Source organism: Microcaecilia unicolor, chromosome 2 (genome assembly GCF_901765095.1).
Source record: "Microcaecilia unicolor chromosome 2, aMicUni1.1, whole genome shotgun sequence".
NCBI classification, from domain to species: Eukaryota; Metazoa; Chordata; class Amphibia; order Gymnophiona; family Siphonopidae; genus Microcaecilia; species Microcaecilia unicolor.
This window is the reverse complement of record NC_044032.1, coordinates 97,538,794-97,564,500: the sequence shown is the minus strand read 5'-3', so window position 1 is coordinate 97,564,500 and position 25,707 is coordinate 97,538,794. Positions and strand designations below refer to the sequence as shown.

Sequence of the window (25,707 nt, the reverse complement as noted above, 5' to 3'; positions counted from 1 at the left end):
TAGATTAATCCTTGCAAAGTAAAGACCTAGATTAAATCTGATCCTGGTCTATGGTATAGCTGATTAACAATGTTTTTTTGGTTATACTGCCAATACGGTACTGCCAACAGTGAGAGAAGCTTGATGAACAAGTTTAAGGAAGAGAAGGTAAATTGGTATCCTATGTGATATATAATGAGAATAGCAACCAATGGATTTGTTAACAGAGGTCCTTTTTATCTAGAGCAGAAGCCCGATGCTGAGCAGAGGGCTGGGGATATACAGTGATATGGTTTACTTTTCAAAAATAGTTGTAATTTGGATGGAGTTAATTTGTGATAAGTAGTGTATTTAGGAAAGCTATTTAGGAAGTGTTAATCTCGGGGTGGGTGGGCTTAAACTTACAACCTGTGGAATGTGTTTGCTGTAAAACCTATCTCTAGAGCTGTATTAAGCCACTTACCTACACAGCTGGTTGGGATTAGGAGAAGACAAGATTAAGAAAATGCCCCAGAATGCCCAAAACCCACAGCTCTAAGGTAGGATAACCAGAATAATGCCAGAACAAGTCTTATCTGTGAGCTTCAGCACTTCAGGCAGGAGTCAAGAGACCGTGTGGTAGCCTTCAGCTCTCTCAAAGCTGAAGTTTTAGCCACACCTAAGCTATACCACGTGGACTACAAAAATTCAGGGTGGGGAGGGCTCCAAGATACTTTAAGGAAAAAGAAAAAGATCTAATGCAGAGTTATAGCAGTTCTTAATCTAGTACTCAGATTAACAGATATCAAATAAAACTAGTCAATAAACAATACAACCTCCCAAGTGGTCATTGAACATGAGCATAGCCTGTGAGGTCTTCCAAAAGTGGCACATTCCCTCAGTTGACCTTTTTTACTAACGTGAATCATAAAGTCCCCTGGACTGTTTTAGATTGGGATCACAAGACATGTTAGCCTTGGATGCCCTTCTCAGTGAGACAGGCCTTCTATTCATGTATCCTTCAATACCTTTCATAGTGAAAACTCTCCTGAAACTCAAGCAAGACAAAGGAGCCATGATACTAATCACCCCATTTTGCCTGAGGCAAATATGGTTCTTCCTGCCCCTGGAACTAGCTTGCCAGGAACCGTGGAGACTAGATTGCTTTCCAACCTTCGTCACACAGAATGAGGTCTCTTTTGCATCCCAGCCTTCAATTCCTGTGCCTCATGTCTTAGATGTTTGTGAGACTAGAGGTCAATTCCTTTCATCTTCCAGAGGGTGTCTCCCAGGTTTTGCTCGCTTTCAGGAGAGATTCCATTAGAAAGTTAAATGGTTGCAAGTGGAGGAGGTTTGCCATCTGTTGTGAGGGCATGTCCATAGACCCTTCTTGTATCCTACACAAATACTGCTTGAATGCCTTCTATACCTCTGAGTCTGGTCTAAAACTCAAATCTGTAAGGGTTTACCTTAGTACAATTGGAGCTTATCACCATGTAGAGGGTAAATCTATCTCTGCTTAGCCTTTAGTTGTTTGCGTCATGAGGAACTTGATGTTACTAAAACACCCTGTCAAGCCCCTCTGTCATAGGATTTCGGTGTCACCCACCCAGCTGATGAGAGCTCCCTTTGAACCACTTCACAACTGTCATCTGAAGTATCTGACCTGGAAGATCCTGTTTTTTTGAGAATCACTTCAAAGCATGCTCTAGTACCTGATCAACCTTACACAAATGTCATCACAAGAGAGTAGTACTGCATACGCATCCAAAGTTCCTACCTAAGGTAGTGTTTGAGTTCACCAGTCGTGTTCTGCTAACATTTTTTCCTAGACCACATGTCCATCAAGGTGAAAGTTCACAGCACACTTTGGACTGCAAGAAAGCCATAAATTAAAACCTATAGACAGTCTGTTTCTTTTGACCCCAACAGGATGGGGCTGCTATCGGTAAACACACTCTATCCAGTTGGCTAGCAGACTGCATTTCATTCACATGGCCAACCTGGACTGACTCTGGAGGGTAATGTCACAGTTCATAATGTTAAAGCAATTGCTGCATTAGTAGCCCACCTGAGATCAACCTCTGTAGAGGGGAAGTGGTCATCAGTCCACACATCCACATCTCACTACAGCCTAGAACAAGACTCGTGATGTGGCAGCTGGTTTGGTCAGAGAATACTTCAGAACTTATTTGGGGTCTAGAATCCAATTCTATCCCCCTAGGCCCTTTTTGTTTCATTTCCAGTTTATTTATTTTATTTAACAGACAGGTGGTTATGCCCTGCTTATTGCAGGTCTTCAGTTTTTACCCCTTTTTGTTTGACAGCCTGGTAGCTAGGGATTCCCATAAGTGTGGGTATGGCATCTTGCTTGTCCTCAGAGAAAGCAAATTTACTGCCTGTTGCAGATGTTTTCTGAGGACAGCATATCCACACTGCCCCACCCACCTCCTCTTGGGGTTTAATCCATTAGCTTTAGTATTTGTCTTGTTTGTGTGTTATGACAGTGGGCAGGAATATGTGCACATGTGCTGTAGCAGTCTTCCAGAAGCTTTTGGAAAATAACATTGGGAGCATCTCCATTCCGTGGCTCCATTGGTGATAGGCATCCTGCTGTCTTCGGAGAACCCCTGTTAATACAGCTAAGTAGCTTTGTTTTATGTGAACATTTCTGCATTATTTCTGATTTAGCACAGGCTATAGCCTTTGTAACTGAAAGGTACATGTATTGTCAGTTCTTGAAGCAATCTGTGTGCAAGGTCCAAATACAATGTTTATTTTAACAGGGAGCAGTCTTATGAAGTATTGTAAAAGATAATATATCAAATTTTAGTAAGCAAACTGAAAGGTATGCATTCTGTCATGTTCACAGTTTGCTTGACATTGCATGTCTTGCATGGAGAGGTGTTCTTGGATCCTTTCAGCAGTTTTATTGGATAATTTCTTATTTTCAAGTGTTGTTGTTTTCTTAACATTTTGCCAGGCACCATTTTTTTTTAATATTTCCAGCTCTGTACCACTTAACAATTTCAGAATATAAATTACTAATCCAAATAAATTAGCCAAAACTAATTGTAAGTTCTAAAATCTCCGTATTCAGAAGGAGAGGCTAATGTTTAAAATAGTCTTAATCTGTTTGTGAAGATGTTTATAATATGTGGATAAAAATGAGCTAGTTCATATACAATGGGTTCCTTTTACAAAGCAGCGCTACCAATTAGCGGCGTGCTGAATGTCAATTCCATGGGCTGCTTTGGATTCAGCGCATACTAATCAGTAATGCCGCTTTCTAAAAGGAGCTCTGTCTGGATTTTCAGAAGGCATTTTGACATATTTCCTTAGGAAAGACTAATAAGGAAATTAAAAATCTTGGGATTAGAGGCATTGCCAAATAGTAGATTTGGGAACTGGCTGTAAGTTAGGAATAAAGATTAGGATTAAGTGGCATTTCACAGTGGAGAGGTTTATATTTATTTAAAATTCACTATACTGCTCTATCTGATGAACAGAACAGAGCAGTTTACAGTAAAAATTTCAGAAAAAGGAAAGGGAACACCATTAAATAAACAGGACAGTATTCATACCATTGTGTTTAAATCTTTTTATTGACGATAAACAAAATACAAGCAATACTAACTGGTACAACACTCAAGAAGAAAAAATTAGAGACATCGTCAAACACTCCAAGAATCATCAAAAAGTTTTCTTTTCTGTCTCTTCATTCCCCCCTCCACCACCAAACCCAACCTCAGCCTCCTGCTCCTTTCCCACCCAACACCATAAACAGGCAGGTAAATCATACAGTGATACATTTCTAACTGTGAACAATGTGAACAGCCTACCTAACCCCCAAACCCTCCCACAGTGTAATAGAACCAAAAATGGTCAAACCGAGCCAAAACAAAGAATCCATAAATTCCAGATGAAAACAACCATCCTTGCCGATGATACTGTCATCCACCAACCCCTGTTCCCTCCCACCAACTACAGCAAGATGGTGAATAAATACAAAATAAGGGAGGACAGACTTTGGTTCTTATTGCCTCCCTCCCAAATAAAGACAGAAACATAGAATCATGATGGCAGATAATGGCCCATCCAGTCTGCTCGTCCTCATGAACCACTAGCTTCTGTCATGAACCTCCAATTCCTCTGAGCTCGGCACCCCAAATCAACCCACCTCCCCTTAAAAAAAAAAAAAAAGGGAGATCCTCTCAAGGCTAAGGGACCAAACCTCCAAACAAGAAGGCTAAAGCGTATTTAAAACTGCGAGCCCTGGGCGTAAGAGAGGAGATGTAAGGATCCCAAACTGACAAGAATCTGTTCTTACACTTAAAGGAGAGGCCCACCCCCTGATTTTCCAGCAACATATCACTGCACCCAAAAAAAAAAAAAAGAGGCTTTTGATGTTGTCCACACTTTGGGAATTGATTTCTTCCCAAAAAGTGCCACCTTACAGATAAACAAATTGCAACCCTCTCGCTGCATAGGAAAGGCTTCATATCTGTTTAGTAAAAAAAAAACAAAAAACAGCAGCTGGCAGCAGAATATCTACCTTAGCAGGCCTTCCAAGTAGTGAACCACCTGTGTTCAAAAATGATGTATCACAGGACACTCCTAGAACTCATGAAATAAAGAATTAAGCTGAGAAGAACATTTCAAACAAAGGGGAGTGTCATTGCCACCCATATGAAACAGTTTAGTCTGAGTGATAGTGTGCTCGATAAAGCACCCTAAACTGACATTCACGTAGGACTGCCTCTATCAATTGTGGGACACGAGCAATCAGTTTACCAAGGTCCAGAGAAGCAGGCTTTGTAAATCCTCTGCCCATTTAGCTAGCAGAGTGGAAGTATTTTTAGGAGGAGACATCTGCAGGAGGACTTTACGTAGCATGGAAACTGATAAGTGATCTCGATCTTCCCAAGTGAAAAGAGAATGTAATCGAGTGACATGATCTGCGGCTAAAGCTGCACCATCCAGAGTGGAAATACAGTGGCGCAAGTGGTGATGAGCAAACACATCTGCTAGGTGGACAGAAATACCCTCCCCCTAAGCCGGCAAGGGCAACAAGGAACCATCTGGATTGAGCACATGTTTGAGACGAAGGTTTTCCACCTAGGAAAGGTCCTATTCTCAATCCTCTGAGAAAACCCACATTCCCCTGAATAGGTAGCAGAGCTGAGTTGTGATAAGAAATGTCCCATAAAGTCGTAAGGGCTCTCCATGAGTCTTGCAAAGGTTGTAGTAAAATATTGCCCTGCAGTGGTAATGGAAGTTCTTTGTTGGGCACTTGTAAAAGAAAGCTAAAGTGCCAAGGATAATAGTGCTCCCTCTCCTCGCTAATGGGGGTGTAGTCTTCACAATCCAAAAACCAATCTCCCAGGTTATACTTATATAGACCAGGTAAACCCAAGCCTTCCACCCGCTAGTGGTCCAGTAATAAATATATAGGGAGCTTTGGATTTTTTCCTCCCCAACAAAAACATGATACATAACGTAAAAACACTTAAAGATAGCAGGAAATCTTCCTACCGAGATCAGTGCATGGTCAGAGATGTCATAAGGACCAATCTCTAACGTGATTAAATGCTTCAGCTATGCTCCACTACCCCTGCTCACCAGCATGGCAATTGTCTTGATCTTATCCTCTTCTCCAACTGCTCACTCCCCAGTTTCTACTCCTCAGCTCTTCCCCTCTCTGACCATCATCTGATAACTTTCATACCAAACACCCTCCCCCCCCCCCCCCAGTCCCATCCAATCTCCACCAATACATTTAGGAATCTTCAGGCTATTGACTCTTTTCTACTCTGTCCTCCAGTGTTTCAAACCTCTTCTCAACCACTATGTTGTCCAAGCCAGTGAGGCTATCTTTTCCTATAATACTTCTCTCCTTTGCTGTGGATACTCTCGCTCCTCCCGTTCCCCGTTCTGTAAAGCATACCAAACCTCAGTCTTGGCTGACCTCTGGAATCCGATACCTACGTTCCTGTGCCCGATCTGTGTAACGCCTTTGGTTGAAATCCTGTGCCCATGCTGACTTCATACATTTCAAATTCTTGCTTATGTCCTTCCCGTCTGCTCTTTCACTTGCCAAAGAGGACTACTGTATCCAGTTGACAAACTCTCTTGGCTCAAACCCTTGACGTCTCTTTGCCACACTGAACTCTCTTCTCAAAGTGCCTTCATCTCCAACTCCCTCTTCATTTTCTCCCCAGACTCTGGTTGAGTGCTTTCATGGTAAGGTTCACAAAATTAACCTTGAACTCTCAACTAAGTCACCCTCACCTCTCCTTCCCTCAGTCCATTCTCTCAATCCTCCTTCAACCCCTGCCTCCTTTTCTTCCTTTTCTGAAATCACTGAAGAGGAAACTCACATTTTCTTTCCTCCTTGAAACTACATACCTGTTCCTCTGGTCCTATTCCCACTCATCTACTTGGCACCATCTCTCCTACTGTCATCCCTTCTATCTGTCATAGCCTCAGTCTTTCACTTTCCACTGCGACTGTTCCTGATGCCTTCAAACATGCTGTAGTCACACCACTCTTTAAAAAAACCTGTATTGGACCCTACCTGTCCTTCCAACTATCGCCTCCTCTCCCTCCTCCCTTTCCTATCCAAGATATTTAAACGTGCTGTTCACCGCCATTGTCTTGACTTTCTTTCATCTCAAGCTATTCTGATTCACGTCTACCTGGCTTTCGCCCTCTTTATTCAAATGAAACAGCACTTGCTAAAGTCTCCAATGACCTGTTCCTGGCCAGATGCAAAGGTCTCTATTCTATCCTCATCCTTCTCGATCTATCTGCTGCTTTTGACACTGTTGATCATGTCCTACTCCTTGATACGCTGTCCTCACTTGGATTTCAGGGCTCTGTTCTTTCCTGGTTTTCTTCTTATCTCTCCCAGCGTACCTTTAGTGTATACTCTAGTGGATCCTCTTCTACTTCTATCCCACTGTCAGTTGGTGTACCTCAGGGATCTGTCCTAGGACCTCTTCTTTTCTCCATCTATGCTTCTTCCCTTGGTACTCTGATCTTATCCCACATCCCATGGTTTTCAGTATCATCTTTACGCTGATGACTCCCAGATCTACCTCTCCACACCAGAAATCTCAGCCGAAATCCAAGCCAAAGTATCAGCCTGCCTGTCTGACATTGCTGCCTGGATGTCTCAGCGCCATCTGAAACTAAACATGATCAAGACTGTGCTTCTTATCTTTCCCCCCTAAACCAACCTCTCCTCTTCCTCCATTCTCTATCTCTTTGGATAACACTCTCATCTCTCCCTGTCTCATCAGCTTGTCATCTTTGACTCCTCTCTCTCTCTATCACCAAACTTCATCCTTTCCTTTCTGAGCACACTGCCAAAACCCTTATCCACACTCTTATCACCTCTTGCTTACTGTTGTAACTTGCTTCTTACAGGTTTCCCACTAAGCCATCAGTCTCCCCTTCATTATGTTCAAAATTCTACTGCACAACTTATATTCCGCCAGTGTCGCTATGCTCATATTAGCCCTCTCCTCAAGTCACTTCATTGGCTCCCTATCCATTTCCGCATGCAGTTCACTTCTCTTATTGACTTTAAAAGTGCATTTACTCTGCAGTTCCTCAGTACCTCTCCACTCTCATCTCTCCCTACATTCCTCCCCAGGAACTCCATTCATTGAGTAAATCTCTCTTATCTGTACCTTTCTCCTCCACTGCTAACGTCTGGCTCCATTCCTTTTATCTTGCTGCGCCATATGCCTGGACTAGACTTCCTGAGCCAATATGTCAAGCTCCATCTCTATCTCTGGCTGTCTTCAAATCTAGGCTAAAAGCCCACCTTTTTGATGCTGCTTTTAACTCTTAACCCCTATTCACTTGTTCAGTACCCATGTCTGTTCTGTCATTCCCACCTTAGTAATTCCCTTATCCCTTATTTGTCCTGATTAGATTGTAAGCTTTGTCGAGCAGGGACTGTCTCTTCATGTTCAAGTGTACTTTACTATGTACATCTAGTAGCACTATAGAAATAAGTAGTAGAAGTAACATTTGGAAACCAAGATGTAGTCAATTTTCGACTGTGTAGAATGGACTGTAGAGAGGTGTGTATAGTCTCTCTGTCCTGAGTGAAATAAATGCCAAGAATCCAGTAGATCTATTACAAAGTAGAGGCAGCCCCTTAGATGGGTGACTCTGTAGATCTCCCTTAGGGTGAGAGTGATCTATAGCAGGGTCGTAAACTATGTTAAAATCACCTCTAATAATAACGTCCTGGTTAACATATGGTAAAAGAACATTGATTAGCCTGGCAAGAAAACCATTATCATACAAGTTAGGTGCATAAACATTGCATAAAAATCAATGGATGTTTATTAATAGTCTATCCACTACAAAACAACCCTCCGACCCCTGCATGACATTGTGAATTTAACAGAGTTAAAGGATTGTTCAGTTCCATTATGGAAAATCCAAAACTTTGCAGGGTAGGCCAAGGTAAATCTGATATGCTGCATAATCAGATTGGGCACCAAAAGCTTTCCGTACCGATGAGACAGCAGTGGAGTAATCTTGGAAGCACAATACAGTTGAGTCTTTGTATTTCAGCTGCTGCCCTCCTCATCACCTAAGGAAAATCCATTTTACGGACATAATTTAGCAGTTTAAGTATTACTACACATGGCTTTGCTGCCAGGTCCTGTTGCTGACCTAATTGGTGAGCGCTCTCAATCTGCAGGGGGCCACTGTTCCACGGGAGTGAGAGCAATTCAGCCAGCCACTTCTCCAAAAAAAGACCTTATTCCGGCTCCGGTAGCAATTCAGGCAAACTCACCAGGTGGAGATTATTCCTCCTGGAGCAGTTTTCCAATTCATCAAGTTTTTCTTCTAAGCTCTGGAGATTAGTCTCCACTTGGGGCTTATGATCCTCCAAAACACACACCGTATGTTCCATATCACTTACTCTCTACTGCATCGCTTGTCTTTGGTAAGGGTAGTGAAATTAGTTTACGTTTGGTCGAGCTTATCCAAAATTCTTTTGAAATTGCTTCCCTCTTCTCTGCGCATATCCAGCAGAGAGCCAAGACCTGTCGCTTCTTCCTCTATAACATTAGCAAAATTCGCCCCTTCCTCTCTGAGCGCACCACCCGAACTCTCATCCACTCTCTCATTACCTCTCGCCTTGACTACTTCAACCTACTCCTCACCGGCCTCCCACTTAGCCACCTATCCCCCCTTCAGTCCATCCAGAACTCTGCCGCACGTCTTATCTTCCACCTTGGCCGATATACTCATATCACCCCTCTCCTCAAGTCACTTCACTGGCTTCCGATCAGATACCGCATACAGTTCAAGCTTCTCCTACTAACCTACAAATGCACTCGATCTGCAGCCCCTCCTTACCTCTCTACCCTCATCTCCCCTTACGTCCCTATCTGTAACCTCCGCTCTCAAGACAAATCCCTCCTTTCAGTACCTTTCTCCACCACCGCCAACTCTAGGCTCCGCTCTTTCTGCCTCGCCTCACCCCATGCTTGGAACAAACTCCCTGAGCCCATACGCCAGGCCCCCTTCCTACTGCTCAAAGCCCACCTCTTCAATGTCGCTTTTGGCACCTAATCACAACACCTCTACTCAGGAAATCTAGACTACCCCAACTTGACATTTCGTCCTTTAGACTGTAAGCTCTTCTGAGCAGGGACCGTCCTTAGTGTTAATTTGTACAGCGCTGCGTAACCCTAGTAGCGCTCTAGAAATGTTAAGTAGTAGTAGTAGATTCCATTGCTGCACTCACCTCCACTACGATTTCCACCACCAGCTTGAAGACACGCATGGCAACATGCTCTTCTGTCATTTTTACTTCTGTACTGCTGCCTTTCTCCTGTTGTTGTTTTTTTTTTTTTTTTTTTTTTTAACTTTTGAGGCCATTCAAACACCAGATCCTCAACCAAACAGTAATCGGGGTGCAGTAATTCAGAGATTAATTCAACCCAGAGTTGCAAAGGAACCGATAACCTGCCAATAATTGCGGATTAAACTGGGACGAAGTAGGAGCCCTCAAGCTTCCATCCTCACTCCACCATGTCCCAATCGGAAGTCCAGCAATCATACCATTAAAAAGACAGATTCAGATTTTTAAAAAAAATTATGTTAAAAAGTACAAAGACTAGGAAACACTCAATTAAGTTAAATGGAAATAATTTTAAAACAAGTAGGAGGAAATATTTTTCACTCAACGAATAGTTAAGCTCTGGAACTTGTTGGAGGATGTGGTAACAGTAGTTAGCGTATTTGGGTTTAAAAAAGGTTTGAACAAGTTCTTGGAGGAAAAATCCATAGTCTGCTATTGAGAGAGACATGGGGAAGCCACTGCTTACCCTGGGATTAGTGGCATGGAATGTTGCTACTATTGTGATCTGCATTGGCCACTGTTAGAAACAGGATATTGAGCTAGATGGTCCATTGGTCTAACCTAGTATGACTATTCTTATGTTCTTATTCAGGACTTGCACCTAGTCTCCAAATTCAGTTGCTGGCTACCTAAAGCTTGCTGAAAAAAACGTTTTTTTAGGCTGGTCTTGAATTTGGTGAATGATTGTTCAGACCACAGTGTAAGGATAGTTCTTTCCATTGTTTCAGTTTTCAAAAAAGAATGCAGAATGTCTAGTTGATTCTAAAAAAGCACAAAAAGGAATGGAAAGAACTAAGTAAATGGTCATTGAGAGATCATAAAGATCACAAGAGGACATAAGGAATGGTTAATGCAGCCAGATGAGAGAGAATTCCTGTATAGAGTGCTTTATGGGTTAGAGAGAGAATTTTAAATTGGATTCTGAATGACATAGGAAGCCAATAAAACTTAATGATCAGTCGAGTGATATGATCAAACTTTCATGAATGGCAAGGAAAATGGTCCGCTGTATATTCTAAAGCCTGGAGTCTTTTTAGAAGAGTCTTGCATAAACCAACACATATAATGTGCATTTTGTATCTAGCATAGCTGCAGTATCTGTTTTAGAAATTGTTCCAGCCAGGAAAAAGAAGTTTGGATTTGGCTTACAGAAGTACAGATTAGAGAATTTGATACCAAAACTAAAGAAGTTAAAGAACACTTGGCCTTATTGATGAATTTAATATATCCAACTCCATAACTGCTTGTGTTGAAATTCTGAGGCATAGTTTTCTAGTGCTGTAATAGAATGAAGTTAATTTGATTTGGTCTGTAATTAGAGGCACAGGACCTTGAAATAAGTCGTGTGTGGTGTGTTAGCACTGTAGTGTTTAGCATTATGTGCCCACAAGTTGTATTTCTCCTTGGCTGTTAATTGCTCTGAAAAATATATCTTCTGGTATATCCCTGTGTTGACATTTTTCTTACCTTGAAGGTTTTGCTGTTCTTACAGAATGTGAGGATGAAGACCAATTACTTTGGAGTCCTGATGTACTTCCAGAGCAAAAAGTTAGACAATTCCTGCTTGAAACAGCTCTGCGAGCTGCAAATGAGAAAGTGGCTACTAGAACTTCTGAAGGAGTTCACACAAAGGACAATGAACAGGTAAGTTGTGTGTTATCTTTGCTTTGAGGGGGAGTCTTTCATTTTACCATGGGAGTGCATGTGTATTGGGATCTGGATGGAGATGTGGTCTCTGGTAATGATTGGTTCCTCAGCATCAGGATTAGACCTGAAAGAGATCAGACAGACTATCCCAGTAACTTAGTGGCAGGTATACCTGGGTTAAATTCTTGGCTCGGTTCTTAGGTTCTCCTGTTCACTTGGAGATGCTACAAAGGCATAGTCTAGGATTGAAGAGTGGGGAGTCCTCATTATTGTGCGTTAGTGTCCTCTGAGGAATGGATTTAGTGCTTAAGATTGCAGTGTTCCAAGAGGCTTATGGTGAATGTGCCTCAGGAGTAGGTTATAAAATAAGGGAAAAATCCTCAGGAAGTTGTGAATGAAGACTTCATGGCACCAGATACCAGGCTTGAAGCCCAAAGGAGCAGAAACAAAATTCCGGTTCAAAAAATAAATTGTATTCCATGTAACTTTGAAATGCTTATATATGAAGTAAGGGTAGTAAAACTAAAACAATGTTCATATTCTCAGCCTTTTATGTTAATAACAGAATGTAGAAGCATACCCCTCACATAAGTATTTATATGATTTTTTTTCTGTTAATATTTTTTTGACTATTATAGGCACTCTATGAACTTCTGAAATGTAATTATAATGTAAAGGAAGCAGCTGAGAGATACCACTGCAACAGGAGGACACCTCAAGGTAAGAAATACATCTAGAGGAAAATCTACTTTGGAAAAGTAGAGAGAGTTGTTTTTGTTTTGTTTTTTTACTTTGTTTTGCCCCGTTGGCCTTATTTCTAGATCACCTTTGTTTCGGTATATTCACACTTTTTAAATATGAGTAAGTGGAAGGTTTGTATGCCGTCCATTTTTTAAATGTTTTGAATGTGAAAGATCAATATTTGTTCCAAGGGACTAGTGTGTAAAACCTTTGAGAAGATGAAAATACATCTTTGGTTGTTTTCTGGTTGTAGATGCTACCTTAAGTCAGTACAGTTGTCTGCGTCTACTATAGGCATGCCTGCTGGGTTTAAAATTCCTCCATTGAATATTTGTTTGCTGTTTATACATATTAAAGCAGTGGTTCTTAACATTTTTAAAGTCAGGACACAACTGATGTATGATGCTCACGTATGGGACACACTGCATATGTGATCCTCATAGACCTGTGGTCTGAAACAGTTTGGCAGTTCTTATGAATTAAATGTAAATATGCTCTGCATCCACAAAATCCGTATCTCCACCCCCAGCAACAGGTGCAGATCAGAACTAGCACATTTCTCCATTGAAATTACCATACCAAAAAAAAAAAATTTTCCCTTTCTCATGTCATCTGAGTAATAGCAACATAAATCTTTCCTACTACCAGGCACACTGTGAAGTAATACAAAACCTTAAAAAAAAAATCTTAATTCAATTGCATGTAGCAAACCTACTGTACAACAGTAGCATTAATTCCTATGATTCAAACATGAGCTGTACTTAAGGATAGGCTGCAGTTCAATATTACATAAGGTGCTAGAACATAATACATCTACTGCTAGTAAAACCGAACAGTGGGACTGCTACAGAATTCTACACAGAAACTACATGCAGATAAAATGCCACACCTCCATGCAAAAACACAAACAGACCGTCACCAAATATAGAACAAGGATCACAAGTTAGAAATATGAAGACAAATATTGAACTGGAAACACCAAGAAGTCAAACTTGGCATGCTGCCATAATATGGGAGAAATAAAAACAAACTTGCATTTCCTCTTTTACTGACTAATATACAAAGACATCTGCAATGCACATTTCCCAAGGCTAACATATTCCAGTTAATACATTCTAAATAAAACACATTTTCCACCTTTGTTGTTAGGGCATTTTTATTTTTACAAGCATGTAGGTCCCATTTTTTCTGTTCTGCTTCCCTGACTGTCTTTTCTCCACCTTCCTCATGTCTGTCTTTTATTCCTTCACTAAATTTGTCGTTGAAATATTTCCTGTTTTATTTCATTTCTGTCTGCCCACTCAAATTTCACCCACTCACTCTTTAGTCCTTTTCTACTTTTCACCTACCTATCAACTTTTCATCTCTTCCTTTCACTCACTAGCTCTCTCTCAGCCTCCTATTCCATTCTGTTTTTCACTCGCTCCCCATTACCACATTTCTACTTTTCTGTACTCACTATCCCTCCTCTCTCATCTCCTAGACAACCCTCATGGCCTCTTCTACATGGTTCCATCATGCCTAGCATATCCCCCCCTCTCTCTCTCTCTCTCTCTCTCTCTCTCTCTCTCTCTCTCTCTCTCTCTCTCTCTCTCTCTCTCTCTCTCTCTCATTGAAAAGTACAGCATACCAGTGTATAAATTATATTGCAATAATAGGGTGGATCAAATTGGAGGGGGGTTGTGCTGTATGTTAAGAAGGAATTGAGTCAAACAAAATTAAAATTCTGCATGAAACAGACAGCATTAAATTCCATGTGTGAAGGGAAAGCATATACACGTAAGGCTATACTACCATCCACCAGGCCTGAACAATCAGACAGATGAAGATATTAACAGAAATTAGAAAAGCTAGCAAATTTAACAGTATAATAATGGGTGGTTTGTTACCCCAATATTAACTGGTTAAATGCCACATCAAGGAGTGCTAGGGAGGTAAATTTCTTAGACATAATAAATGACTTCTTGGAGCAACTGGTCCAGGAACCAACAAGAGGAGGAGCTATTTTAAATCTAGTCTTTAGTGAAATGTCGGACTTAGTACAACAGGTAATGGTGTTGGTCCACTGGGAAATAGCGATCATAATATGATCAAATTTGACTTAGTAATTGAATTGTAGTCACTAAGGAAATCTACTGTAGCAGTATTAAATTTTTGGAAAGATAACTATGATAAAATGAGGAAAATGATTTTTTAGAAAAAGCTGAAAGGACTATCATCTCTCATCTGGTTTAGTAAGATATCTACCATTAAAATGAATGTGCTGCCTCAACTTATACCTGTTTCAGGTTTTGCCAGTGGCCATTCCCAAATTTGTATTGGAATCTTTATAGTCTTGTATCCTTACTTGGGGTGACAGAACGTCTAGATTTGTGAGAAGAGTGTTATACAGGGACTCAAAAAAAGGAAGCCTTGGTGTGCCCAACCTATGGTTATATTATCGCGCTACACAGGTTAGGGTAGCAGTGGAATGGTATCAGAATCACTTTTATAAATTGTGGTGGGTTCACTAAAGCAACAGCTGGGGGTGATGTGCCTTTGAGTTACTTACTAAGTTTCCTGAACAGCACCGCAGGTTATGAGCTGACCTACAACCCATGGTTTCTCACACCTTTAAGCTGTGGGATATGATGAGGAGTACACAAGATTTTCAGCTGTCCAGATAGATACTATGTGTTGCAACCATTTGTTTCACTCTGGTATATGGTCCCCTCAGTATACAGTATTTGACGGACCCAGGGCTTAGCTCATTTGGGTCAGCTATATAACGAGAACATCTTTCAGACCTTTAGGGAATTGGTTCAGGATTACAATTTTCCTCCTTCCCACCAATATGCCTAGTTGCAGCTGAAACATCTTTTAATGTCTAAACGTTATAGAGCTCGACTGATAGGGGAGTATACTTTCCTGGAGGACGTGATTGAAGACTTTCAACATACCAAACATCTAGTTAGCACACTTTATGGCCACTTCAGGGATTCTCTTCTTGTTCTTGTGGCAGATAGACAGTGATGGGAGAATGAACTGAGCATAACCATTTTGCCAGAGGATTTGGGACAAAATGGAACAGTCTTTAGCTAAAGTTGCTATAGCTTCCAGTGTCAAAGGAAATAATATAAAGAGATTTTATTTCTGGTACCTAACTCAGACCTACTTAATAAATGATTTCCACATTCGTGTCCAGAGTGCTGGAGACGCTGTGGATACTTTGGTACTCTAGGCCATATATGGTGGGCTTTCCCCAAGGCATGTTCATTTTGGAAATCTATACAGTTCCAGATAATGTGGATCACTGGTCTGAAGATTCCTTGGGACCCTGGGATCTTCCTGCTCAACAAGGACGTTCCTAGTTGTCACAAGCGACAAACCAGCTTGGCTAGACCCTTCCTTAATGCAGCTAAATTGACGGCGGCAAGCTGGAATAGTTCTAATATTCTATCCTTGAGCTTATGTAGATGCAAACTCCGTTATGTTTATAGGATGGAGAAATTGACTGCTTTACATAGTAAGGTTGAAACTAGTTGGAAACAGATTTGGGAGCATTGAAACATACTTGTTTTCTTTAACTGACAAATCGCTTCCCACAGCTCCTTTTGCTCTGGTTGATTCCTCCTTTAGATTTACATTGGGTTCACTCTCCCCTCATCTGGTTATTATGCATTTGGGTTACAAAATTATATGGAGGTAATTTATGTTTCCTTAGTTGATTTCTTTTCTCTTGAACCTGTGTTTGTGATTTGAAGAGCAAACGGCAGGCAGCATGGTTAAAGGGAGAAGCGAAAGAGGCTATTAGAGCCAAAAGAAAACAAGAAGAAACATAAGCACTGGCAAGTTAAGTGCAAAGCATTGATAAAGAAGGCCAAAAGAGAAACTTGCCTCGGAGGCAAAATCTCATAGTAATAACTTTTTCAGGTATATTAGAAGCAGAAAGCATGTGAGGGAATCTGTGGGACAGTTAAATCATCAAGGAGTAAAAGGGCAATAGCAGAGAGGCTGAATAAATTCTTTGCCTTGGTTTATAGTGAAGATGACGTAAGAGATGGTTTTCAAGGGTGATGGTGCAGAGAAACTGAAAGAAATCTTGTTGAACCTGGAAGGTGTACTGAGCCAATTCAACAAAGAGTAATAAATGACCCAGACTGGATGGTATACACCCCAGATTACTGAAATATAAAATATGAAATTGCAGATCTGCTGTTAGTGATCTGTAACCTGTTGTTAAAAATGTCTGTAGTACCTGAAGATTGGAGAGAGGTCAATGTAACACCTATTTTTAAAAGGGATTCGGGGTGATCCAGGAAATTATAGACTGGTAAGCCTGACTGTCAGTGCCAGGCAAAATAGTGGAAACTATTATAAAGAGTAAAATCATTGAACATATAGTCGTATTTTCAAAGCACTTTGTTACGTGGAGGGGCATAATCGAACGGGGGTGCCCATCTCTAGTGACTACCCCGTAAAGCAGCGTACCCGATCGTATTAACGAAACAAGATGGGCGGCCATCTTTTATTTCGATAATATGGTTGGCGCCGGCCAAATCTCAACATTTGGGCTGCCCTTAGAGATGGCCGACATTGGTTTTCGCCGATAATGGAAACTAATGGCGGCCATCTCAAAACCGGCCAAATCCAAGCCATTTGGTTGTGGGAGGAGCCAGCATTTGTAGTGCACTGGTCCCCCTCACATGCCAGGACACCAACCGGGCACCCTAGGGGGCACTGCAGTGGACTTCACAAATTGCTCCCAGGTGCATAGCTCCCTTACCTTGTGTGCTGAGCCCCCAAAACCCACTACCCACAACTGTACAACACTACTATAGCCCTTAAAGGGTAACGGGGGCACCTAGATGTGGGTACAGTGGGTTTCGGGTGGTTTTTAGAGGGCTCCCACTTACCACCACAAGTGTAAGAGGTGGGGGGGGGGGGGGGGGGGGCCTAGGTCCGCCTGCCTGAAGTGCACTGCAGTATCCACTAAAAACTGCTCCAGGGACCTGCATAGTGTTATGATGGAGCTGGGTATGACATTTGAGGCTGGGTTAGAGGTTGGCAAAAAAATGTTAAAAATTTTTTTTTTTGCGTGGGAGTGGGTTGGTGACCACTGGGGAAGTAAGGAGAGGTGATCCCCGATTCCCTCCGGTGGTCATCTGGTCAGGTCGGGCACCTGTTCAAGGCTTGGTCGTGAACAAAAAAGGACCAAGTAAAGTCGGCCAAATGCTCGTTAGGGCCGGCCGGCCTTTTTTCTATTATCGGCTGAGGACGTCCATCTCTTAACCACGCCCCTGTCCCACCTTCAGTACACTGCTGACACGCCCCCTTAAACTTTGGCTGGCCCTGCGATGGAAAGCAGTTGTAGCTTTCCAAAATCGGCTTTCTGTTATACTGATTTGGCCGGCCTTAGGAGAATGCCAGCCATCTCCCGATTTGTGTCGAAAGATGGCCGCCCTTCTCCTTCAAAAATAAGCAGGATAGTAACCTATGGAGCTTTGTAAGTCTAACCTGCTTATAATCGAAAGAGAAAAACGCCTATATTGTGACCCAAATCGGGAGATGGGCGTCTTTCTCCTGTGGGCGCCCAAATCGGTATAATTGAAAGCCGATTTTGGGCGTTTCCAACTGCAATCCGTCGCGGAAACGGGTAAAGTTGACGGGGGCGTGTCGGAGGCGTGGTGAAGGCGGAACTGGGGCGCGGTTATCGGCCGAGGAGAGATGGGCGTCTTTAGCTGATGATTGAAAAAAAAAGGCGTTTTTACCACAATTTTGGGTCACTTTATTTGGACCCTTTTTTTTTTTTTTCACGAACAGGTCCCAAAAAAGTGCCCCAACTGCCCAGATGACCACTGGAGGGAATCGGGGATGACCTCCCCGGACTCCCCCAGTGGTCACTAACCCCCTCCCACCAAAAAAAACCACTTTAAAAACCTTTGTCCCAGCCTGTATGCCAGCTTCAAATGCCGTACCCACCTCTATGACAGCAGAATGTGTTCTATCCTGTGACAGCCTTTCCCTGGTTCTGATGTGGATCTCGGGTGAGTGTGACACCTTTTCTGTTATGCGCACTGCAGAGTCACATCAGCAGTGCATTGTGGTGGGTGTAGGGTATTGGGCTTCGTGATTCCACTAGCTTGTGTTAAATGCTCACGATGTTGGTAGTTGGTAGGCTCTACTCCCATGGTGCTTTTCCCCCTGCTTACTGGGTCAGAGTGTGCCCTGTTTTGTTTCCGGTAGTCCATGAGGTAGTGGCCATTTTTGTAAGCCAGTTTTAGATCCCTTTCACGTGTTAGCCACTTTACAGAACTTAGTTCTTCCCTTGAATGTGGCTGAAAGAGAGCATTGTACACCAGTCTGCCAACTCGGACCTACTGCTCATCTCAGTACCAGGGAGACTTGTTGCCAGTGGGGCACAACCTCTGATCTACAGTTAACTGTGAGTAAGCGTGCTTATTCCAATAAAGGACGTTTTCGGAGAGATTAGTCTTCAGGTGTCAACTGGTGTGCCAATGTTATATAGCAGCAACAAGTCCTAGAGGCCTGTGTGTATGCAGGTCCCTGGAGCACTTTTAGTGGGTACTGCAGTGCACTTCAGCCAGGTGGACCCAGGCCCATCCCCCTACCTGTAACACTTGTGCTGGTAAATGGGAGGCCTCCAAAACCCACTGTACCCACATGTAGGTGCCCCTTTCACCCCTAAGAGCTATGGTAGTGTTGTACGTATGTGGGTAGTGGGTTTTGGGGGAGGGGGGTTGGGTGCTCAGCACCCGTGGTAAGGGAGCTATGCATGTGGGAGCTGTTTCTGAAGTCCACCGCACTGACCTCTAGGGTGCCCAGTTGGTGTCCTGGCATATCAGGGGGGCCAGTGTACTATGAATCCTGGCCCCTCCCATGACCAAATGGCTCGGATTAGGACTTTTTTGAGCTCGGCGTTTTTAGTTTCCATTATCGCTAAAAAAAAAAAACAAGCGCCCAGCTGAAAAACGTCCATTTTTTTCAAAAATACGGTCTGTCCCGCCTCTTTATGTACCCGTTTTCGGACATAGACGCCCATGGAGATAGGCGTTCGCGTTCGATTATGCCCCTCTAAGTGCTTTAAAATGAGCTCCATAGACAGACATGGTTTAATGGGACAGAGTCAATGTGGATTCAGCAAAGGGATGTCTTGCATCACCAATTTGCTTAATTTCTTTGAATGTATGAATAAACGTGGATAAAGGTGAGCCAGTTGATGTGTATCTGGATGCTCAGAAAGCATTTGACAAAGTCCCTCATGAGAGACTAGTGAGAAAATTAAAAACCCATGGGATAGGAGGCAATGTTCTGTTGTGGATTAGGCATTGGATGATTGATAGAAACAGAAGGTGAGGTTAAATGGATAATTCTCTCGATGGAGGAGGGTGAATAGTGGAGTGTTGCAGGGATCTGTACTGGGACCAGTGCTATTTAATTTATTTATTACTGATCTAGAAATGGGAACGATGAGTGAGGTGATTAAATTTGCAGAGGACACAAAACTATTAAAGTTTTTCTTCATATGAGTAAAGGCTAAAGGTTAGGGCTCTTCAGCTTGGAAAAGAGACAGCTGAAGGGAGATATGATAGAGGTGTACAAAATCCTGGGTGATGTAGAACATGTAGAAGTGAATCAATTTTTTACTCTTTCAAAAAGTACAAAGACTAGGAGCGCTCGACGTTAAATGGTACTACTTTAAAAAAAGAACAGGAGAAAATAATTTTTCATTCAACAAATAGTTAAGCTCTGGAACTCGTTGCCAAAGGATGTGGTATCAGTGGTTAGTGTATCTGGGTTTTAAAAAAAAGTTTGGACAAGTACTTGGAGGGAAAACTCCATAGCCTGCTGTTGAGATAGACATGGTGAAAGCCACTGCTTGTCCCTGGGATCAGTAGCATGAATCTAATTACTATTTGGGATTCTGTCAGGTACTTGTGACCTGAATTGGCCCCTATTTGGAAGCAGGATACTGGGCTAGATGGACCATTGGTCTGATCCAGTATGGCTGTTCTTATCTGCCCCTCCAATGAGTGGCAGGGCAGTGGCTCCATGGGGAGAGCGGCAGCACAGCCCAGCATTGAAGATGCAGTTACACTAAAACCAACATTTTTCCTTAATCTACTGTGAGCCATTCTCCTTCCCTGGGTTGATGGCAGCAAACCACGCTTAACCAGGTTTAACTTCTGATATGCAGAGCTACCAGAAGTGCAAACTTGGTAAGTGCAATTTGCTGTCCACAAACCAGGTGAAGGAACACGGCTCACAGAAAAGTAAGGAAGACCGTTGCGATTGGTGTAGCCACGTCTTTTGTCGCTGGGCTATGCCTGCTGTTGCCACTGTCCTTATGGAGCCGCTGCCGTCTTTGTGCCAGTCTGGTAACACAGCAACATACACTCTGGGACATGTATTGTGATAGACACTGAGATCTGCAGTATTAAAGTGATGTTCTACATGGGAGGTCTGATAAGGACTGGTTTAATTCAGTTCGTAATGCAAGGGTATATTAAGCAGGAAGAGGTTTCAGCATACTGAAATACTAATTTATCATTTTAATTGGAAGGGGGTGACTGAAATAATATTTTCAATTCTTTTTGTCCCCTGTTATCTGGCCTTAGATTTGTTTTTAAGTTTTGTTTTTTTTTCTACCTTTAGAGCTTCATGTTTAATTTTAAGCTGCATTTCATCATCATTTGCTAAGGGCTTCTGTCATTAGCTACTTAGTAAATTAGGGCCATGCAAGACTCAAGCCTAATTATTCCTGCTGTGTCATCCAGTGTTATATTCTCTGCTTGCTGTACACATTTGTTTGGAAGGGCTGTTAATTCTGTGCTGTAGCCAGCAGATATCACTGGAAGAGAGAGATTTGGTCACTGCGGGCATGACCAGTCTTGGCAAGCATTCCGTCTCAAAATGAAAGCTAAGTATAATTTTAACACAATTCTAAGTAAGGAAGCAGTATCATCTATTTTTCTGCAAAAATCCTTTTATTATACAGAGCATAATAAAGCAGGACATATTCTTGCACAGTACCTTAAGACTAAAACAAACCGCTCTAGGACCTCTCACATTACAGATGCTGATGGTATAACACATTACACAGATTCAAAAATTGCTCAGCAATTTGTGGAATATTATCAGCAACTTTATAACTCTGAAATAACTCCCTCTGAAGCGCTTTATCAATCCTTTTTAAGTAACCTTGCTCATCCTTCTCTCTCCCCTAAAGAAAGATCATCTCTGGATGCCAATATTACACTACCATTAAGGAATTACCTAGAAATAAATCCTGGTAATGATGGTTAACAGTTGAATTTATAGTGTTCTGGTGACTGTTCTTAGTCTCAGACTTCTAGCTTTATATGAACACATGATTCAACATAATGGAGAGATGGGCTCGTTTTTGGAATCAAAAATTATAGTCATACCTAAACCGGGGAGAGATCCGGCCAATGTTTCCAATTATCGTCCTATTTCTCTTATAAACGTGGATAATAAGATTTATGCCAAAATATTAGCTTATCGTTTACAAAAGGTTTTACCTTTTCTCATACATCGAGACCAAAATGGTTTTATAGTTGGAAGATTACCTACAGATAATTCTAGGTTATTCTGGAACATACTTACACATTCTATTGATAATGATTCCCCATTGATTGCATTATCTCTTGATGCTGAGAGAGCATTTGATCGCATTGAGTGGTCATACCTCTTTAAAGTTCTCTGCTGGTTTGGTTTTAGTGACCCTTTTTTGAATATGATCAAGCTTCTTTATGCCTCTCCCCAAGCATTCATTTATGTCAATGGTATTTCCTCTTCTAAATTTTTCCTTGAAAGAGGAACTAAGCAAGGTTGCCCCCTCTCTCCATTATTGTTTAATCTAGCTTTAGAGCCTCTTGCAATCTCTATACGTGCCAATCAAAATATATAAGGTGTTAAATTACGCAATGAATCATTTAAGATGTCCATTTATGCGGATGACATATTAATGTATGTAACTACTAATTCTATTTTCCACATCCTTAATAGTATTAATGCATTTCAAGTATTTCAGGGTACAAAGTCAACTGGTCAAAATTTGTTGCTATGCCACTTTCTAAATGTGTACTGAAGTCCAATGTTGCCCAGTATCCATTTACTTGGGAATCTAATCTGAAATATTTAGGTATAAATTATAGCACCTCTCCAGAGGATACTCTAAAAAATTAATGAATCTAATATTCTACAAATTACTAATGATCTCTTAAATTCATGGACTAAGCTTTACTTGTCTTGGTGGGGTAAAATTGAAGCTCTAAAAATGGTACTAGCACCGAAACTTAATTACATCTTTAGTATGGCTCCTATATTATTTAAAAATTCGTTTTATAAAAAACTTAGTGTTAATTTCTAGATTCCTTTGGAAATCCTCCGTGCCACGTATTGCCATTAAAAAAACTCCAGCTTCCTAAAAATCTCGGGGGATTAAATATACCAGACTTTTGTCTTACCATTTAGCATATCAGATATCTCAGGTCAAACAGTGATACTCATCTTTTTCACATGATATTCCTAGATGGGTAATTGTGGAAAAAGAAAAAAATATTTCCTCTACCTCTGAGCTTACTTCCAACTATGAACAGGTTTCGTTATGCTGCAGACCACTTGATATTAAAAAATTCCACATGTTCAATAAATCTTGTTTGTTCTCTTTTAAATTTTAAATGGTCAAACTCCACCAGTTCAGTTGTCAGGCGTTAACATTATTCCTTTTCAGGATTTCTGCACCTGCTATAATATCCCTCATTCACATAGAGCCTTTTGGGATCATCTGACTCAGCTTATTAACCACCTGTATCCTACGTCACTGGCTCGTCAATCTTCGACTTCTTCGTTTCAATAGTTTGTCAATCCCTCATGGCTCCCAAATCTGCATCAGCATTGTATAAACTCCTACAATTGTCTAAACCGAATACGTGTTGCACCCTGACTTCTGCCTGGGAAAAGGAACTAAGTGTTTCACTTTCCAGTAAGGAATGGGAACTCTTTTGGACAAAAACCATGCATTTCCTCTCTACCAGCTGCTCTTTTATAATCCACTTATTATATTTTTCATAAATCCTATTGGATGCCTGCAAAGCTTGCTAAAGTAAATCGTAATATATCAAATTTGTGCTGGTCATGTCAGTCTGCTGTGGGATCCTTTGATCATATGCTTTTTCACTTTCATAATTTGCAATCTTATTGGAAACTGATTTGGGACATTATTCAGAAGGTATTTGGCATTCCAGATGCTTTGTCTTTTAAAGTGCTAATCCTTAAAGCATCCACTCCTGGTTTATCAGTTCCACTAATGCATGTAAAAAGTGATGATTTCGCTTGCTCTTCACTTGATTGTTTTACATTGGAAAAATAATCTGCACGTCTCATTTCATGAATGGTGGAATTTGCTCTGTTCATATAGGCGTTATGAGGAAATAGCTGCCATAAAATTTGGTCATATTTTGTCCTTACGTAAAACATGGTCGTTGCTAGACAACTATGTTAAGTGATGTTTGCGTGTAACTTAGGTAAAATCAACTCCTTTTAATCATATGCACATACGGTTCTGCTTTATTTTCTGTTAATCTACTGCTACTTTTTTTTTTTAGTCTGTGAAAATGTTTGATGATTAGATACACCATATGGAGCTTCTTCATTTCTTACACATGTGTATTATTATTATTGTATTATTCTAAAAACTTATAAAGATTAAAAAAAAAAACAAAAAAACTCAAAAACATAGAACACAACTGCAGAAAGACCATATTACAGTCTGCTGCTCCAACCAACAACCCAGTTGGGCACGTTAGGATTCCTCACTTTTCTCCTTTCATTGTTTTTGTGTCACAAAAGCTTATGACATAAAATCCTGCGGGTTCCATTTTAGCCATGTTTGTGACTGGACCCTGGTGCTTTAGAACCAAATTGCACATCATCCTCTTAGTTTAGGTTTTTAAGGTATTTTGAAATGATGTTTTGATCAAGAGAAACCAAGTGCTTAATCGCTTAGTTTTTATTTTTCTCTCTCTCTTCTCATCCTCTCCCCCTCCCACTCTGGGGACCCTCTAGATGAGATGGCTGCATGGACAGAAGATGAATGCAGAAACTTTGAGAATGCACTTATAGATTATGGAAAAGATTTTCATCTAATCCAGAAACATAAGGTAAAAGTTCAGGTGCTTGAAGAAAAGACAAACATTAAATCTAAACCTTGATGTTCTCTTGTAGGTCTGGTTCTCAGTAAAAACAAGTTTGCAGGCTAACCTTGTACTTACACCAAATGTTTGTGGATATTGATAGGCATTCAGAAAATCATAACTGTTTATAGCTCTTTGGTACCAACCAGAACTGAGCTCCAAAAGATAAAACATTGTTAAACAATTATGAAGCAATCATGTTGCCATTTACAGAACACATTATGTGGTAAAATATTGGCCTTTCAGTAGAATGTTCATTTTAATTTAGACTAGTAAAAAAAGGCCCGTTTCTGACACAAATGAAACGGACGCTAGCGAGGTTTTCCTCGGAGTGTGTATGTGAGAGTGACTGTGTGTGAGAGAGAGAGTGAATGTGCAAGTGTGTGTGTGAGAGAGAGAGAGTGTGTTTCACACAGATACAGTGTGTGTGAGACAGACTCTCTATGAGACTGTATATGAGACCAAGAGAGTGTGTGAGTGACTGACTGTGTGACACACAGAGAGTGTGAGACATAGAGTGTGTGAGAGACAGTGTGTGAGAATGAGGAAGAGAAAGACATTGACTGTGAGAGAGAGAGTGTGTGTGTGACAGAGATGCCCCCCTCCCTCCCTCTCTCTGGTGTCTGAGCGTTACTGTGCAGGACGCTGAGCTCTGGCTGTGCTTCAAGTAACTTACCAATCCTATTTAATAGAATGCACCTCCAACATTCTGAAGCGTAGAAACCTCATGTGGTTGGTCACTTGTGCTTGTGACGAACCCAGAAGTACGTGATGTCAGTTCAGGAGATGAATACAGAGAGCAGGAATGCCTCAGCCATGCAGTCATGTTGGAGGTGCGTTTTATTATATAGGATGAGTCAACTCTATCTCCAGTATCCAGTTAAAAGTTGAATCTCTAAAAGGAATATAGGTGCCTACTTTCCTTCATAGAATACGAGCATAACAGTGAAAATATGTGCCTGTAATTTAGGTGTGAACACTTACATCTGGCTTAAGTACCTGTAAAACATATAGGGCTAGGTTTACTAAGTGGCGCTATGGGCACGTTAGCATTTTTAACGCGCATAAATGGTGTAAGCTCGTTAAATGCTAACGCACCCATAGAAATGTGTAGGAGCGTTAGCGTTAAACGTGCCTTAAATTTACAGACGCGTTAAAAACGCTAACACACCTTAGTAAACATACCCCATAGTAATCTATGATATGCATGTTCATCCCGTCTACATTCTGTCCAGACTCCAC

The 25,707-nt window shown here is 41.3% G+C and overlaps 1 protein-coding gene across 1 annotated transcript in view; it reads left to right on the top strand.

Annotated features, from left to right (window-relative positions):
• Positions 1-25,707, top strand: part of MIER3 (MIER family member 3) — a 167,618-nt gene that overhangs the window by 120,408 nt on the left and 21,503 nt on the right. The window contains 3 exon segments of the mRNA XM_030193155.1: positions 11,352-11,503; positions 12,145-12,226; positions 24,338-24,432. Of these exon segments, the coding sequence (XP_030049015.1) occupies positions 11,352-11,503; positions 12,145-12,226; positions 24,338-24,432 (329 nt within the window).